Raw genomic sequence first — 18,579 nt, 5'->3', positions numbered from 1 at the left:
TTTTTATATTGTGCAGTCTATCTATTTTACCCAGTTTCATATTTACACTGAACTGTTTATTTAAAGCAGACTGACCACCCAGAATGAGGGCTAGATGGGCAAGGGTTAGCTCTGTGCCCAAGAATCCTACCTGCAGTTTCACTTCACTACAGCTAGTGAAAAAAACAAATGGAACATTACAAGTTTAGTATCCAACAGTGAGGGGTGAAAAAATGCTCCCCCAATTCCCTCCAGTATTTTTGCTGTTCCCTGGCATCCTGGGCACTGGCTCACAAATTGACTGTAGTATCAAAGAGATTTCAGTCTGTGAACACTGACAACATCATAAAAAGGTGCTGAAAATACCTAAGTTTTCTGCCACTACATCCCCTTGGAAGATTCTGTTATCAGGGTTATCTTCATATTTCTGTTCAGCACAGTAGGATTTTTCTTTTTTTTCTTCTTCTTCTATTGCAGCTAATACCTAAAAAAGAGCAGGGTGAAAATGGGAGGTGCCTTAGGAAATTATTCTTCATGTTACATTGGGGTCAACCTTTAAAACACACTAGATATATAAAACAAAACATACCTTTACTAGGTCCACTCTCTCTATCCAAACAGCCTTTAAAGAGGATGAATAGTCATTACAGTACAGGGATTCTGTTAAAATGACTAAAAACAAGTATGTTTCCAACATTCATGTATTATCTTTTTCTTACTGTTGCAAAGATAAAGGATCCAGTCTCCTCTATTTCAACAGGCAGCCTCAGCCAGCCCCTGCTTCAGTAGGAGTGCAGTAGGAGCCAATCAGAAACAAGTGTGCTTGCACAGGAGACTGGATATTTTATCTTTGTAACAGTAAGAAAAATTATAATGTGTGTATATTGGAAAGTTACTTGTTTTTAGCAATCCAAAATTGAATCCCTTAACTTTACATCCTCTATATTACAGGTATAGTATCTATTATGGGGAATACTTGGGACCTGAGTGTTTCCAAATGAGGAAACCTTTCAAATTTAGATCACCATATTTTAGGTTTGTAAAATAATATCATGTTAAATAGGACTGCTTTGCCACCAATATAGGAAGCCCTGAAGCTATAAACGCAGGGGCTGCATGACAAGGGATCCGAATGACCAGCAGCCAGATTACACTGGTTTATGTTTAAAGATTGAAAAATCAGATGCAGCTGTGATTGGGTGAGAAGCAGTATGTTAAGGAGGGAAAAAGCTGGGCTGGGGGTGGAGAAGGATAGGGATATGATGTCACAAAAGAAGGAGTTCACTTCCTATCTTCTGAACAGGTAGAAACATGAGGCAGAGCTCTCTCAGTAATATAATGTTATTAGCTGCAGTATATACACACTAACTCCTCACTATACTGCTGGCTTTGGGGGTAGGACTATTTGGGCAGACTGTTTGTTAGGCTCTTGCTGTTTGTTTGCAGCTTTACAGCAGTTAATCTCACTGTAGCCACTCAGGCAGCATGGAAGTCAGCCTGGGCCCAAAAATGTACCCTCTCTATTAAATAGGAATACAGGCTGTGACATTGAGCTGCAGCTACTGCAACTCATTACAGTATACAGAGAGCTATAGTTGGAGTATACAGAGAGCTGTAGTTGGAGTATACAGAGAGAGCTATAGTTGGAGTATACAGAGAGCTGTAGTTGGATTATACAGAGAGAGCTATAGTTGGAGTATACAGAGAGAGCTATAGTTGGAGTATACAGAGAGCTGTAGTTGGAGTATACAGAGAGCTGTAGTTGGAGTATACAGAGAGCTATAGCTGGAGTATACAGAGAGCTGTAGTTGGAGTATACAGAGAGCTATAGTCGGAGTATACAGAGAGCTATAGTCGGAGTATACAGAGAGCTGTAGTTGGAGTATACAGAGAGCTATAGTTGGAGTATACAGAGAGCTGTAGTTGGAGTATACAGAGCTGTAGTTGGAGTATACAGAGAGCTACAGTTGGAGTATACAGAGAGAGCTGTAGTTGGAGGTGGGGCTCAGTTGGTAATAAGGCAAAGCCTGAATTCAGTAACTTTCCTGGGCTTTGTTTTACTAACACTACGTATTATACAGTAGTTCTATAGATATAATCATTTGATTCAGCAGCCTGCTGTCAGAGTTTTACCTCTAAATTTACTGGGCCTTATCCAGTTGCAGATGTCATCTATCTATATATTATTAACCCATGCAGAACCTGCCAGATAGCCATCTAGTTATTTGGACAACATTCCTGTAGAGGCTACACTCAGGCTGTGTACCTAGGGCAGAAGTAGTTCTACTGTGTTTCGGCGCACACACACACATATATATATATATAGAGAGAGAGAGTGAGGGAGGAGGGGATTACAGTACAATTGCCCCTGTGAGTGTATCATGGACCATGTACAGACCTCTCTCTTTTACATAATGTTATTAGTTGAAGTATATACAAATTTACTCCTCATTATACTACTAGCATTGGGGGTAGAACTATTTGGGCAGGCTGCTCAATAGTCGTTTCCTTGTTGTTGCTACAGCAGTTAATTGCACTGTAGTCACTTGGGCAGCAGGGGAGTCAGCCTTAGTCCTAAAAGGCATCCTCTCTATTAAATATAGAAATCCAGGCTGTGACACTGAGCTGCTGCTACTGCAACTCATCAAAGTACACAGAGAGCAGTAGTTTGAGTTTACAGAGAGGAGCTTAGTCAGGAATAGGGCAAAGCCTGAATATAGTAACTTTCCCAGGCTTTGGTTTAAGAAGTCTGTACATTGCATGGTATTTCTATAGATATAGTTCTCGATTTAGCAGCCTTTAGTAAGATCCTTACCTCTAATTTATTGAGTCACAGATTTCAGGTCATGCTCAGAGGACAATCCGCTGCTACTGCAGACAGAACCTAAATATAGTATAATCCTCTATTAGTACAACTAGTAGGAGTCCAGATACTGATGGGTAAGTATAAAAAACAGAGCCTGCCTATTGTAGCTTAGCTGGGATGCAGCCGACTGTTAGCGAGGCAGGTGCTTGATGGGCTTGGGTCCCACAGGAGTGTTGACAATTGGCTGCCTGGTTACACTTGCCCACCCAACCCCTAACGGTTGGGTGGCTGGCATGCCAGGTAGTCCATGAAGGCGGATGGTGGTTTATTACTGGCAAGCATTCCCTCTGAAAAAAGGTTTGTATAAGAAAGCCACAGCGCCTGTGAAAATACCATACGCTTAGCACAATGTCGCTTGCAGTTTCAGGGCACTCAGCTTGCAATTGGGGGGTAGATACAATTTCACCATATCTGTGCAATTATATAGAATTAGCAACCCCAAGATTATATGATAGAGGCCTGCTTACTGTAGATTATATGTGTATATATATATATATATGTATGTATATATATGTATATTTAAACTGATCACATAGCTCCCTGGCACAATGCTAGCCTTTAATTCATAGAACTTATTTTTAAATTTTCTGGGCAGAAAGCAGTTCCCCACTGTCAGTATATGATTTGATCACCTGGGGGGGAGGGCATACAAGCAGGCAAGAAACTAATAGCCCCCATTCTCGACAAGGTTATTATTTCTTTCTTTCTATGGCTAGTTGTCACTACAGTGACTATAATATCAAAGCCTAAGAAAAAGTGGTTGGTTGGCCTTTTTCCCTGAGCTGGGGCCCTTATGAGCTAGGCTTGCAAGGTTGGATGGAGGTCTCTGCACAAAGGGATGGGCTGTGGCAAAAAAGCACAGTAGTCTGTACGGGAGCAGCGACAGGAGCAGTTTGGCCTTACCCTCAAAGCTGGGCATTCACAACGTGGAAGGGCTGCTACGGAAGCAGCATGGTGGAGTGGTTGGTTGGCCTTACCCTCAGAGCTGCGGTAGTGTGTACAGGAACAGCAAGTGTACGGGAGCAGCAACAGGAGCAGTTTGACCTTTTCCTCGAAGCTGGGCATCCACAACGTGGAAGGGCTGCTACGGAAGCAGCATGGTGGAGTGGTTGGTTGGCCTTACCCTCAGAGCTGGGGTCTCTGAGCTGGGTCTCCACATGTGTGGAAGGGCTGCTATGGAAGCAGCATGGTGGAGTGGTGGTTGGCCTTAACCTCAGAGCTGGGGTCTCTGACCTGGGTCTCCACATGTGTGGAAGGGCTGCTATGGAAGCAGCATGGTGGAGTGGTGGTTGGCCTTAACCTCAGAGCTGGGGTCTCTGACCTGGGTCTCCACATGTGTGGAAGGGCTGCTATGGAAGCAGCATGGTGGAGTGGTGGTTGGCCTTACCCTCAGAGCTGGGGTCTCTGAGCTGGGTTTTCACAGTATGGATGGGCAGCTACCGGACCAGTATGGCAAAGTGGTTGGATGACCTTACCCTCTGAGCGAGGCAAGTACAGCCGGAGGGAGGTCTCCACAGAGAGGACAGGCAGCTATGGAGCAGCTTGGTAAGTGGTTGGTTGATCTTACCCTCTGAGCTAGGCGTGTACAGCTGGAGGGCATGGTAAGTGGTTGGTTGACTTGTGCTCCATTGTTATTAACAGAAGTGCAAGTTTGGTATCCAGGATGGAATCAGATTGCCTTTGAAAAGCCGTGTTTGCATCCTAGTCTACCACATGGGCAGAATACATGGTAATTTGCAGCAAAATAATGCTACAAATTTTTAGTCTCTTGGCCAATAGAATGCTCCAGTGGTTTTTGTTTTTTGTGCTCATCAAATCCTCTAGTTGAGAACTATTTGGGCTGATATGCCAGGCATCCTAGTGGGAAGTTTTGCCTTGCTGTAACGTGTCCAAAAAATATACATCCATAACTGGCCATATTGGTAATTGCACATGGTCATGGATTTAAAGGTATTTCAATAAAGGAAAGTATTTATTTATGTTTTGCATACATATGATATTTAAAAAAAAAAAAAAAAAAAAAAAAGATTTGTATTTATACCATAGAGCTAATGGCCAATTTTATTCTATCCTGTGGTACAGTATGTGTGATACAAAAAGAAATGTTTTATAACATAGTTAAAAATTTATGGTGGGGACGAACCCAACTGAAGGTTTTCAGTTGGGCTCGTTGTGGCGGTAGGACCTTGCCAGAGTACTGCACAGGAAATTTTAGAAGAGGGAGAAAGGAGCTTCTCTCCTTTGACTGCACGGTGGGTTGATTGATACAGACGCTACTACTGCTTGTGCTAGGTGACAGCCTGCTTGGATTTCCTATCATCGAGGCACTGCAGATTCAGGACCGGCAGCAGGGCTGCTGAACTTCTCTCATGGTGGGAGATGCAGCTCCTGCTGGTAGCAGAGTTTGGGGCCATCCTCTCTGTAGGTAGAGGCAGCCTAATACTCAGTGGTGGATATAATGACATAGTGCTGATCTCAAGTCTTCAGTAAGGAACAGCAGAGCATAGTAGCGATCTCTTATGGAATTCTGGCTTTGAATATTGCCTTGGGGTGAGGCTGGCAAGGTCCTATTTATTTGATAAAATGTAAATAAATGCTGTGGCCTCTTTTTACCCATTTCCGTCTCCTGGTGTTTTATTAATGTATGTAACAATGGGGTTCAGAGGGATGGCTGAAGGCGAAGGGAAATTGAGGAGTCCCCTTGTCAAGGAAGCCCTGAAGCTATAAACGCAGGGGCTGCATGACAAGGGATCCGAATGACCAGCAGCCAGATTACACTGGTTTATGTTTAAAGATTGAAAAATCAGATGCAGCTGTGATTGGGTGAGAAGCAGTATGTTAAGGAGGGAAAAAGCTGGGCTGGGGGTGGAGAAGGATAGGGATATGATGTCACAAAAGAAGGAGTTCACTTCCTATCTTCTGAACAGGTAGAAACATCCCACCCACCCTCCCCTCTTTTTTGCATATTTTGTAAAATGCCAGGATATTTTCTTTTTTATGCTCTCATATTATCTGTTAATAACAGAATGTGAATGTTTTCCTATATGCACTGTTATATTGTGGTTTTGGTAACACTATACAGTATGAATGTGAGAGTCTGCATGGTATTATTAATGTTAAATAAAAGTGAAATCCTTGATCCAGGGAATTTTCCGATCGCCAGGTGGGGTCAGGAAGGAATTTTTTCCCTCTTGAGGCATAATTGGCACAGGCTTCAGGCTGGGTTTTTTGCCTTCCTCTGGATCAAAACAGTGGATATATGTTAATGTATTTTAAGTTGTTTCTGTCACAGCAGCAGTAGGACCTTGCCAGAGTACTGCACAGGAAATTTTAGAAGAGGGAGAAAGGAGCTTCTCTCCTTTGACTGCACGGTGGGTTGATTGATACAGACGCTACTACTGCTTGTGCTAGGTGACAGCCTGCTTGGATTTCCTATCATCGAGGCACTGCAGATTCAGGACCGGCAGCAGGGCTGCTGAACTTCTCTCATGGTGGGAGATGCAGCTCCTGCTGGTAGCAGAGTTTGGGGCCATCCTCTCTGTAGGTAGAGGCAGCCTAATACTCAGTGGTGGATATAATGACATAGTGCTGATCTCAAGTCTTCAGTAAGGAACAGCAGAGCATAGTAGCGATCTCTTATGGAATTCTGGCTTTGAATATTGCCTTGGGGTGAGGCTGGCAAGGTCCTATTTATTTGATAAAATGTAAATAAATGCTGTGGCCTCTTTTTACCCATTTCCGTCTCCTGGTGTTTTATTAATGTATGTAACAATGGGGTTCAGAGGGATGGCTGAAGGCGAAGGGAAATTGAGGAGTCCCCTTGTCAGGATTAATGCAGTTTAGTTAGAACCAAGTACAAGGCCCTGTATTACAAACCAATTTCCAAAAATCTTGGGACACTGTGAAAAATTTAAATAACAAAGAATGGGATAATTTGCAAACCCTGAAACCCCTATATTTCATTGAAAATAGCGCAAAGACAACATATCAGATGTTAAAACAACAATAGATTGGAAAAGTTGTGCATGGTAAAATGAAGTATCCCAGAGAGGCTGCGTCTCTATGAAGTAAATATAAGGAGGGTGTGAAACATTGCACAGGGAAATATTGCATTAATTTAAGAACTATGTTGCTCCCAAACCTAAATTGCAAAGATTTCATCATCAATATACAATACATAATATCATTAAAAGATTTAAAGAATCTGGAGTAATCTATTTACACAAGAGACAAGGCTGAAAGCTAATGTTGGACGGCTGTGATCTTCGGGCTCTCAGGCAGCACTGCGCTAATTCTGTAGTGGAAATCAATACGTTTGCTTAGGAATACTTTCCAAAATTATTGTCTGGGAACAAAGTTCATTGCCGTATCCACAAATGCAAGTTACTCTACTGTGTACAAAAGAAACCAAATATAAACATGGTCCAGAAACTATGACACCTTCTTATTTAACCCTTTCCCTGCCAAGACCGTAGGTACTACGTCGTTTTAAAAAAAGCAGTTGCCTGCTAACGACGTAGTACCTACGTTCTTTCTCCCTTAGCGCTTCTCTCTGCATCGGCGGCAAAAGCCGCCGGTGCAGAGAGACAGATGTGCCCCCAACCCCTTCGGCAACGAGCCGAGGGGGTTGGGGGGGATGGTCCTGCGATGCGATTGTCGCAGGACCATCCTACAAGCAGCAGATGCGATCGCATCGCATCTGCTGCTTGTACAGCTTCCTGCTTCCCCCCCCCAGAGCCGCCTCCCACCTACTTCCTCGGCGACTGCAGGAAGGAAAAGCAGGGAACCGATCTGACCTTCAGACAGGTAAGTGTGACTTTATTTTTAGTTATACACACTTTTACACACACTTACACACATTTATATACATTTATACACAAATACAACACAATTTAGCACAGGTTTTTTTTTGGTTTTTTTTTCCACTTTGCACACTTATATACACTCATATACACTTATATACACTCATATACACTCATATACACACTGTCACACAACTTTTACATGTGCACATGTTTACACAAACTCACAAAAACTTTTTACATTTTTTTAAATTTTTTTTTAATTTTACTTCTTTTTTTTTTTTTTTATTTCCCCCCAAAACTGTTTATTTTGACAGCGTGACTATTGGATCAGATATTCTGACCACTAATTATGCTGTCGTGTGACTTATTTTGTTGTTTCATTGATTTGCACATTTTTATCCCTATATTAGTATTCCTGATCTGAACTTTGGTATACAAAAATAACTTTACCTATTTTGAATTCATCAGAATGTGTACTTTCCAAAAATATATGGTTTTCTGGGGGTCCCTGTGTACTTTTGGGGTCTTACTGCATATAATAGGCCGTCAGGGGGCTCTGTGTGCAAAAGCTGAGCTGGCAGGCGAGAAATCCTTATGCGCTATTTTCATTTTGGGGTCAGTACATACCGCAGACTTTGGTATATCTATGCATATTAGAAAGACTATTATATTTTATATACAAGTTGTAGCCATTGAGGCAGCCGTGCAAGTTGCAAAAAAAGACAAAGGAGGTTACACTGCAGATAAAACATCTTTGTGTTCTACAGAGTTTATCTGTTACCTGCTATATTACCTGTGCCTTTTCTCTTTTTTTTCCAGCTTGAATGGCTGTTATAAACTATAGTAGATTTTCTGAAGCAAGCACCTCAATTTCACCAATGCAGGGTAATGGTACATTATATTTTAATTACTTTAAAAAACTTTAATTTTTTTGGTGTTAATGTTTCTTTAATGCTGAAAGATGTATACAAGTCTTGGAACAACATATGCTTCCACCTAGACAACATCTTTTTCAGCAAGACAATGCCAAACCACATTCTGCATATAATACAACAGCATGGCTCTGCAGTAACAGAGTCTAGAGCAGTGATCCCCAACCAGTGGCTCGTGAGCAACATGTTGCTCTCCAAACCCCTGGATGTTGCTCCCAGTGGCCTTAAAGCAGGTGCTTATATATGAATTCTTGGCTCAGAGGCAAGTTTTGGCTGCATAAAAACCATTAGTACTGCTAAACAGAGTCTCCTGTAGGCTGCCAGTCCACATAGGGGCTACCAAATAGCCAATAACAGTCCTTATTTGGCACCCCCAGAAACATGTTTCATACTTATCTAGTAGAATTAAGTCTAAAACAACTGGACTTTTCTGAGTTTTTCTTGAAAACGTTTCACCACTCATCCGAGTGGCTTCTTCAGTTCAAATGACTGGTAGGGAATTCCCCGGTATTTAAACTCTTGATGGTAGTAGAGTCACAGACATCCAATCACAATGGTTCCATTGAACTTGTTCAGTTAGGTGTTAGCTGAAACTGACAGGTGTAAGAAGGTATGATCCAATCACAATGGTACCAAGATTCTCATTGATGAAGGTGTTAATCCTTCAAAGTACATGACTGGAAGTGTGAACTGTTGTGAAACTGCCGGGGTAAGGATGTCAACGCGCCATTGTATGTTGGTGACAAGCGGTGTCTCAGGCCCCCTCCTCTGTTCAGGGATGGTTTTTCCAGGTTGGCATAAATGGCCTCTTTCACACCTCTTTCAAACCATCTGTCCTCTCGGTCCAAAATATGCACGTTACTGTCCTCAAAAGAGTGACCTTTTCCTTTGAGGTGTAGATAGACCGCTGAGTCTTGTCCTGAGGAGTTTGCCCGCCTATGTTGGGCCATTCTCTTACAGAGAGGTTGTTTTGTCTCCCCAATGTATAAGTCTGAGCACTCTTCACTACACTGTGACTTTTAAGTAGCCTATAGTAGACTTGCATCATTACAGAGAAAAAAAAAAGAGATGGCCTTTTCGTAATTTGGAGCTTTGTGGATAATGGATTTCCAAACAAGGGATCCGATACCTGTATCACTATTATCTAACATATTATAGTTTATAAGGCTTATAAGGTTATATGCTTCCAGCCTTCTGAGACATCAGCTCCAACTGATTTATATTCTTGCTGGCAATACCACAGACATTTTAACTACCAGTTTAGATGCTAGCTGCTTACACATCATTAAATATATACAGAAAAAGATAATGTAATGAACAGCAGACTCTTAAAGATATCACCGTAACACAAAGGTGGGCCAAGCCAACCCCCCCGATAATCTTGCCGGGGGACAAGACAGCCTGAACTAGGGATAAGAAGTAGAAGTACCTGCCCAGTGCCCCAAAACCACTGCACACTAGGCAGGTGCCTCTTCTGACCACCTCTAGTTCTGGCTCTGTTGTAATATATTAAAACAATTATGCAGGATGAAATTTTAAAACTCTGTCAAAAGAAGAATTTCACATAAAACACAGACTGGTATACGTACACTTGCACTCATTACTGCCCATGCACAGAACACTTGTATTCAGACATTGGCTAGGTTCTGCACCTACATGATGCAAAGTTAGTTCTGTTGCACTGTTGATAGCAAAGCAGCCCCAGAATTACTACCTGCCACAGGCTCTTGTGCATCTTCTGGCACTCCCTAGCTTATGTAGTGTCTGATCAATATTAAACCTTGCCTCACAAAAATAAATGAGAAATTATGTTAAAGGACACATATTGGATAAATGGGAAAAACCCTAATATTGTAGGCAATTATGAATAATATACGGTGCTGGTTTCCATTTGTGCTTTAAATTAATCCTATCTGTAAAAATGGCCCCTTTATTGGAGCTCCCTATAGATCCTCTCTCTTCTCTGACCATGTTTGAAATGAAGAGTAGGCGTGTCCTAACGGTTCCTGCCAGAAGCACAGTAGGAGGGGGAGAGCCAATCACAGCCCTGCAGTCACACAAGCAAAGACAGGCTCCAGTTCCCTATCAGGTGAGCCTAGCTACTTGTATCCAGCTACCTGTTGTGAATACAAAACGCCAGAAAATGCCCTGCAATAGACAAGACTGAGAATTGTCTCTGCCAAAACAGAGACAGTTAACAGTATTGTCTATTTGTAGCCGCTACAAATAGCTTTGTGTGTCATTGATCTTAAAACTGCATGGTTAGGCTACTTAAAAACCTGATTATTGGAATGCCCAAAATCTCCCCAAGTGCCATTACTTAACCTACCCAAATATAAAGAGGATATAGATAGCTACCTGAGCGTGCATTACTACAGGTATAGGACCCATTATCCAGAATGCTCGGGACCAAGGGTATTCCGGATAAGGGGTCTTTCCGTAATTTGGATCTCCAAACCTTAAGTCTACTAAAAAATTAATAAAACATTAATTAAACCCAATAGGATTGTTTTGCATCCAATAAGGATTATTTATACTTTAGTTGGGATCAAGTACAAGGTACTGTTTTATTACTTCAGAGAAAAAGGGAATCAGTTTAAAAATTCTGAATTATTTGATTAAAATGGAGTCTATGGGAGACAGGCTTTCCGTAATTCGGAGCTTTCTGGATAACGGGTTTCCGGATAAGGGGTCCGATACCCGTACTAATTAATAATAATAAACAGTAGCACAACTCTCTTTAATCAATGTTAAGTATCCTCAGACAATGCAATAAATATGCTTTTTTAAATGCAAACCAATATAACATACCCTTCTTTTTAGGGATTCAGCTTCTTCCCCATGTTCGGAAGCCAATTCAGCCAAACAACTGGAATCATAGTTTGTTTCCCTTTTAGAGGCATGACCTTCAAGGGAAAAAAACATTGTATCATAATTCCAACACGAAACATCAACTTATAGTGCCTCATTACATGCTCATATATAAATATTTATATTTAAAATCTACTTATCAGAAATAGTTTTTTTTAAATGCTTGATGCCTAGAAGCTAATTAGGTATTGAAAATGCAACCAGCTTTGCTCATTCATTGCTTACATCAATGTTGCTGGACTACAACTCCCAGAATACTCTAACATATAACCATGGGTTACAAAGTGATAGAAACTGCAGTCGAGTGATATCAGGGTTGTAATCTTAAAGCAAAGCTGGTCAATAAAACTTTTCTCCAATCCACCAGGGAAGCAACCCAGTTAATACAAAATAATACTCTAATGAGTATTTAGGAACCTCTGCGTAAACATGGCACACTAATCTTTATTTCTGCAGATGTACCTTGTAGCATTAACTCTCATTTTAGTGGCAACTTTTAGAGGCTCATTTATTATCATTCAATTCCTGCGTTTGGGTAAAACAATCAAAGATGCAAGTTATTTCTTTAGCTTTTTTTTTTTCTGGCATCAATTACATTCTTTCTTTATGCTTTTTTTTTTTTTTTTTTTGCACAATTGGATTTCGCAAATTTTACGAAACGAACTGTTCTCTGCCTGATTTGACCAACCATTTGCTGGACCAAAATGGGCTGATCCAGTAGTTGGTCCCCAGAGTGTGTAGGCCCACTGAGACCTGTTGGATGAGGACTGCATGAAGACAGCAATACAATGATTTGCCAATGGGATTTTTAAACTTGTCGATAGATAGCTGGTCGATTTTCAGCCAGGTGCCAATTGGGGAGGCCCATTTGACAGCTCCATAAACCAGTCAATAAGCGGCTAAGTCTGAAACGACGAGTTATCACCTTTTATTAGTCCATGCATGGTCACCTTAACAGAATCACTAGGATTGTGTTTGCTTCACTGATGGGTCTGGTATCTATATCTTTTATTTTAAAAAAAGGGACCTCAGCAATAATTCTCCATAACATTTTTTTCTCCACTTTTTTCTTATGAAATACAATATGTAAGAAATGGACCACATTATCCATATTAGAAATGTATATATAGTGAGCAGCTAGTTTGTTTAAATTTTTTTTTTTAAAAAAGTACTGAAGGCCTTACTAACCCATGACTAAATAAGATCACATATCCTCTCTAATCACAATGAAATTAAGAATGTATTTATTTAAAAAAGACAAACTGGAAATTTGTGAGTCAATGTCTTGGATCTTCCTGGAACTATAGGAAATAAATATAAATTGTTATGACAGTGTTTTTACATAGCCATGACTTTGTTTTATAAGTAAGAGAGGGCCAAGCACATGTTGGACTGCAAGGGATGGGGGTCTGAAAACATTTCCTCTAACTGTATGTCTGGTCTTGTAGGACTGCACAGGCTGCAACTGATGGATACAATGCACACTAGATTTTCTGTAAGACATCTAGTGTGATTCACAATAGGCAGGCCCTACTTAACAGTGAATAACTTTTTGCTGTCTAGGATTTTCTCTGGTCTATAGGATGAATGTTACGGACAGGCATATTTTAATATATATTTAGGACCTGACTAAATAGAGGATCCCAGAAGATTAATGAACCCAAAAACTCTGAAAATCTTAAACTTATGGTTTGGCTAACCTACCTAACTTAAAGGGAAACAATACCCCCAAACAATTAGGTCTCTATAAAAATATATTGCATAAACACGTTCATATGTAAAACCCTGCTTTATCTGAGTATTCCTAAATAGAAAATTGCCATTTTTGAGAATTAAGGGCCGCCTCAGGGGATCATAGGATTCACAGTGTATACAAACAAGCCAAGGCACACAAACATGCTAGGCCACATCAGCCAATGAATGCACAGAGTTTGTCTTTTGCTTCCACACTACTTCCTGTTACAGTTAAAGCTTCATAATTTCTGGTCATGTGATCTCTGAGGGAGCACACAGCCCATCACTAATTAAATGGTGGATCAAGGGAAAGGATGTAAAAGGGCAACATTTACTGATATATATATATATATATATATATATATATATATATATATATATATATATATATATTACAGTATGGTTTGGCAAGATTCTTTAATAGGTCATTTATCATAATATAAACTATCTGTTGGTTAAGTATTCATTCCGGGTATATAGTTTTCCTTTGAAAATCATTGATATCTTTAATTAGCACACCACTGCATCCCTACATTGGAGTGTTTAAAATTATACTGGCATGTCCCATTTTATTGGTGTTTGTATCACTTTAAAAAGTTTCTAATGTGCTAAAACTTGTCAATGCCTTGTACCCCTTTGCATCCCTAATTCAGGCTCTGACACATCTTCAGCCAAAAAGTACCATAACCTTGCACTTCTTAAAGCTACAAAATAGGGGGCACTATAAATGTAATGTTGCTTACATAGCCAGGTGTTATCTGTCTCCAAATCTTGCAAAATCAGTTTCTCTGTATTTTTACTTCTTTTCTTTATAAGATTAAAATATGAGAGTACAGACTCTGGAAGTTCTTCTTTCACCTGCAAGAGTTACAATACACACAGGCACTTTAGCATATTTCAAATACACATTTCTGTGCAGTCATAGTAAATAATGAAAACATACCTCCCAACATTTGAAAAATGAAAAGAGGGACAAAAAGATTTGGTGCACGCTGCGCAGCAATTTTTGACCACGCCCACTTTTGTGGCCACGGGCCAATTACCACACCCCGTCCATTTTTTTTTTTCAAAAAAATACTCCTTTTATATAGTTGAAATCGCGGGATCAGACACAAAATGTGCTATACCCTCATACTGTACTACCTAAGGAAAACAATATAGCAACTCCTACATATAAAATACAAATATAGAGAAAAGGCAGTCAGTTATAAGTGAGTAATAACTATGTACCAGTTTTGCCCCCCCCATACACAGTACCCCCAATAGCCTAAAAGACAGTACTCCCCCATACACAGTGCCCCCATACACAATGCCCCCCATAGAAAGTGCCCCCAATTGCCCCCATACACAGTGCCCCATAGACAGTAACCCCCATAGAAAGTGCCCCCATAGACAGTACCCCCATACACACTGCCCCCAACTGCCCCCACAGACAGTACCCCCAATTGCCCACATAGACAGTACACCCCATACACAGTACCCCCAATTGAGACAGTCTCCCCATACACAGTGCCCCCAATTGAGACAGTGCCCCCCATACACTGTGCCACAAATTGAGACAGTCCCCTCCAACAATACCTAAAGTAGAGTAGCCCCAAATTTAAGAGTAGCTTTTTAGAAAATTTGAGACAGGGAAAAACAATGTTTCAATTCAACCATGCAATTTTTCCCCTGAGGAAGTCCCACTGCGTTGGGCAACTGTGCCTAGTAAGCAAGTGAAATCTGTGCAACTGTTTTACTGAAATAAAAGATTGCTTTTATAATTTCACATGATGGAAGTGTGCCCCTTTCGGTCAATGTGTTACCTGAATTTTTAATGGACAAGGAAAGCCAAGTAAATATACAGTAAACATATAAAAAGCAACACACTGTTTCTCCATACGGAACTTCAAGATTACAGCCCATGAGAGAATGGAGTGTTACAGCATACCCCCCAACTGTCCCGCTTTTCGCGGGACAGTCCCGGTTTTTACAGCGTGTCCCGCTGTCCCAGATTGTTCAATGAATGTCCCGCATTACGAAAATGCAGAACATTCATTAAACTATCCAGGCCAGCGAGATGCGCTGGCTGCAGCCAAGCGCTCCGGCTCCGGCTCTCTCTGCTTCTTATTCTGCTCCTCGTATGGCGGCGACAGGCCCTTTTATAAGGTTGCGCCCGTGCGTACGTGTGACGTCACACATACGCACGGGCGCAACCTTATAAAAGGGCCTGTCGCCGCCGTAGAAGGAGCCGCATAAGGAGCAGGAGCCACAAGAAGCAGCAGCGTCTATGGAGGGCACTGTGTATGGGGGCTTTTACTATTGGAGGTACTCTCTATGGGGCAATTGGGGGCTACTGTGTATGGGGGGCACTGTGTATGGGGGGAATTTACTATTGGAGGTACTCTCTATGGGGCAATTGGGGGCTACTGTGTATGGGGGGCTATTGTGTATGGGGGGGCTACTGTATATAGGGGGCTACTGTGTATGGGGGACACTGTATGGGGGGGCTACTGTGTATGGGGGGCTACTGTGTATGGGGGGCTACTGTGTATGGGGGACACTGTATGGGGGGCTACTGTGTATGGGGGCTACTGTGTATGGGGGGCTACTGTGTATGGGGGGCTACTGTGTATGGGGGGCTACTGTGTATGGGGGACACTGTATGGGGGGCTACTGTGTATGGGGGCTACTGTGTATGGGGGGGCTACTGTGTATGGGGGGGCTACTGTGTATGGGGGCTACTGTGTATGGGGGCTACTGTGTATGGGGGGCACTGTGTATGGGGGGCACTGTGTATGGGGGGCACTGTGTATGGAGGGTACTTTCTATGGGGGCATTTAAAAATGAATTTTAAAAATGGGGTGTGGTAATTGGGGCGTGGCCAAAAGTGGGCGTGGTCAAAAATTTGCCACGCTACGCGCACCAAGTCTTTTTGTCCCTCTTTTTCATTTTTCAAATGTTGGGAGGTATGGGTTACAGTGGTGCAGGCGCACAAACAGAACATTCGGCATTTTGAGAAAGTAACATAGCAGCACATAAAACAGTAGTGAAGAGAGAGATGTTTGCCAGCAAGTAAGTGAAAGAGGCACTACATTTTTTATCAAATACAGCAGAGGGGAGTCTATCAGATGGGTAATATAGAGTTTCATTGCCTTTAAAGGAGAAGGAAATTCAAATTCTCTGAGGGCTAACAAATAGGCACCCCCAGTAATTCTGATTTTACTTCTTGTTTAAAAATATAAGTTACACATTCTTTCTCCCTGTCTCAGGGAGACATGTACCCTGTACCTGGGCCAGTGCTCTCCTTCTCAAAAGAGCACACTGGCCTGGGTGTTTCCATCAGACTTCTGCTCCACTATACCCTTTATACTTCAGCAATTCCTTGCATTACGCTAGGTGGGTAGATGCACATTATAATAATTTTGACCATTTTACTATTCTTTGCAGGGTCTAGCAAGTGTCCCTGGGGGAATGAAATTTGTTGGTGGTGTGGCACTATTATGAAAAGTGCTTAAATGTGCCAGTGCATATTTCAGAAAAGATTAGTGTCACCCCAAGGGTAGAAAGTAAGTACTTTTAGTCATTAAGGGGCCCTTGATTAGGCCTTTGCATTGTAGGGTTTTTAGTATCATATCAAGCAGTGTCTTTGCATTAGAAAGTCCCCTTTTGAACTTTGTTTTTCTTCCTTCTCCAAGCATTATCTTGTATCTAGCAGCAGAATACAAGAGCAACCGGGTTGTGATTTTATAAACAGAGGTATTAGCTCTTTTGAGTTTGTTGCACTTTGGTAGAATATAAAATGCTAGGGACAGATTAGGTTTTGATAAGAGTCAAAACTGTGATCCAAGGAGAATGAGAGTTTAGATATGAATAATATATAGTGATCTGTTCACTTTTTCTGCTCTCCACATTATAATTATGTTACATCTTAACATATATTAATAGCAGCTATTTTGAGTGATGGAAAGTAGCCTATACCTAACAATGAGAATCAACTTCATTGCACCCCACAGGTTGCAACTGAGAGATAGTAGGCGTCTATAATAAGATAAGAGTGCACCCCCTTGGTGCTCATTTCAGGAGCACTTGCACCCCCTTCACACTGAAAAATACAGCACTCAGTAATCCTAGCTGAGGGGCAGGTAGGGGGCGGAATGCTACGTACCTCTCCCCACTTGCCCTTCAGTAATGCAGGGCTGACTAACGCCGTCAGTGCTGAATTAGTGAAGGGAGTCTGGGGCTATTTACAGGCACCCAAGTGCAGCATGCAAAGTGCAAAAATATGCCCAATTGCAAATGCCCTATCACAGCAATTTGTATGCTGCATTTGGGTTAGAAAATAGTGTGTATCATAAGGCAAAATAGTGTCAGTAACTTCTTTCTCTCCATGATGCCAGGATGCAAGTGCTCCAAATTAAAGTTATGTTTTTTTACAAAAAAAGAATACAATATTTTTCTCTTGTAAGGGCCACAATAATTCCATTGTTTCTACATTGGCACACTCCATATGGTTCACTTGCAAAAAAACAGCATCTACACAATCTCATTATTAGAGAGTTTTTCAAATAAAGCCATAAAAAAGTAATTAAAGTCATGCCACTGCATTCCGCGGGTTTTATTTCGAATATTGGGCAGCTGAGGGTATCATTTTAAGCAAAAGTGTTTATTCACGTTGTGGAACGTTTTCTTGTAATTAAGCAACTGTTATAGAACTTATAAACCTGCACCGTAAGTTTTGCCACCAAAAACGCAATTTATACAGATCTGAGGCTCAGGAACACAGTAATCACTAAATATTAACAATTACATGCCTGTGTGTATACGCCCGTGTGTATACGGTTTGGTGCACAGATAACCTACGGAACGTCCACTGTGCGCAGGAACACGCCATCTCGTCTCCTAGCAACCACATCAACAATGCAGATTCCTAGTTCGTAATGTCAACCCTTACCTTACCATAATCCTACTAACCTTATCATTCTCATTTTCTTCACCCGATTCATACTGCTCTTCATCTTCATCGCCCGGTGACGCGATCCCTTCATCCTCTAGCCAAGACATTTTGCCCAGCTTCTGGTCTTTGCCAGGCGTACTTTTGTCCGTCACGTGATCACTGGAGGCCCTCCTCCCAACATAAAGGAAACCTTACGCCTAGCAATTTACTGGAGGAGTTTATGCCGCCATCTTTTTTGGGGGCAAAATGATAAATGGCTTTCTTACCTTGTAGCTTTACAGAAATTGATAGCCAGATTTGTCTTTTAGTTATGATAATATGATGTCATTATACACTGTAATATTTCTCTCACAATAAGTAACCATAATGCTGCAGTGTTGAGCTGCCGCCCTACTGACCAAATTATCTGATGCCTGCAAAGGTTTGTGGAGCACACACAAATTTTGCTAGGCACAC

At 41.4% G+C, this 18,579-nt stretch overlaps 1 protein-coding gene across 1 annotated transcript in view; it reads right to left on the bottom strand.

The window, feature by feature from the left end:
* Positions 1-18,290, bottom strand: part of lrriq1 (leucine-rich repeats and IQ motif containing 1) — a 92,448-nt gene extending 74,158 nt beyond the window's left edge. The window contains exons 1-4 of the mRNA XM_031898898.1: positions 18,141-18,290; positions 13,931-14,045; positions 11,394-11,488; positions 346-463 (exon numbers count right to left, since the gene is read on the bottom strand). Of these exons, the coding sequence (XP_031754758.1) occupies positions 346-463; positions 11,394-11,488; positions 13,931-14,045; positions 18,141-18,230 (418 nt within the window). The 5' untranslated portion in view covers positions 18,231-18,290. The remainder of the gene's footprint in view (positions 1-345; positions 464-11,393; positions 11,489-13,930; positions 14,046-18,140) is intronic.
* Positions 18,291-18,579: the final 289 nt, after the last annotated feature.

Source organism: Xenopus tropicalis, chromosome 3 (genome assembly GCF_000004195.4).
Source record: "Xenopus tropicalis strain Nigerian chromosome 3, UCB_Xtro_10.0, whole genome shotgun sequence".
NCBI lineage: Eukaryota > Metazoa > Chordata > Amphibia > Anura > Pipidae > Xenopus > Xenopus tropicalis.
The sequence above is the reverse complement of the archived record's forward strand: the minus strand, read 5'-3'. Positions and strand labels throughout refer to the sequence as shown.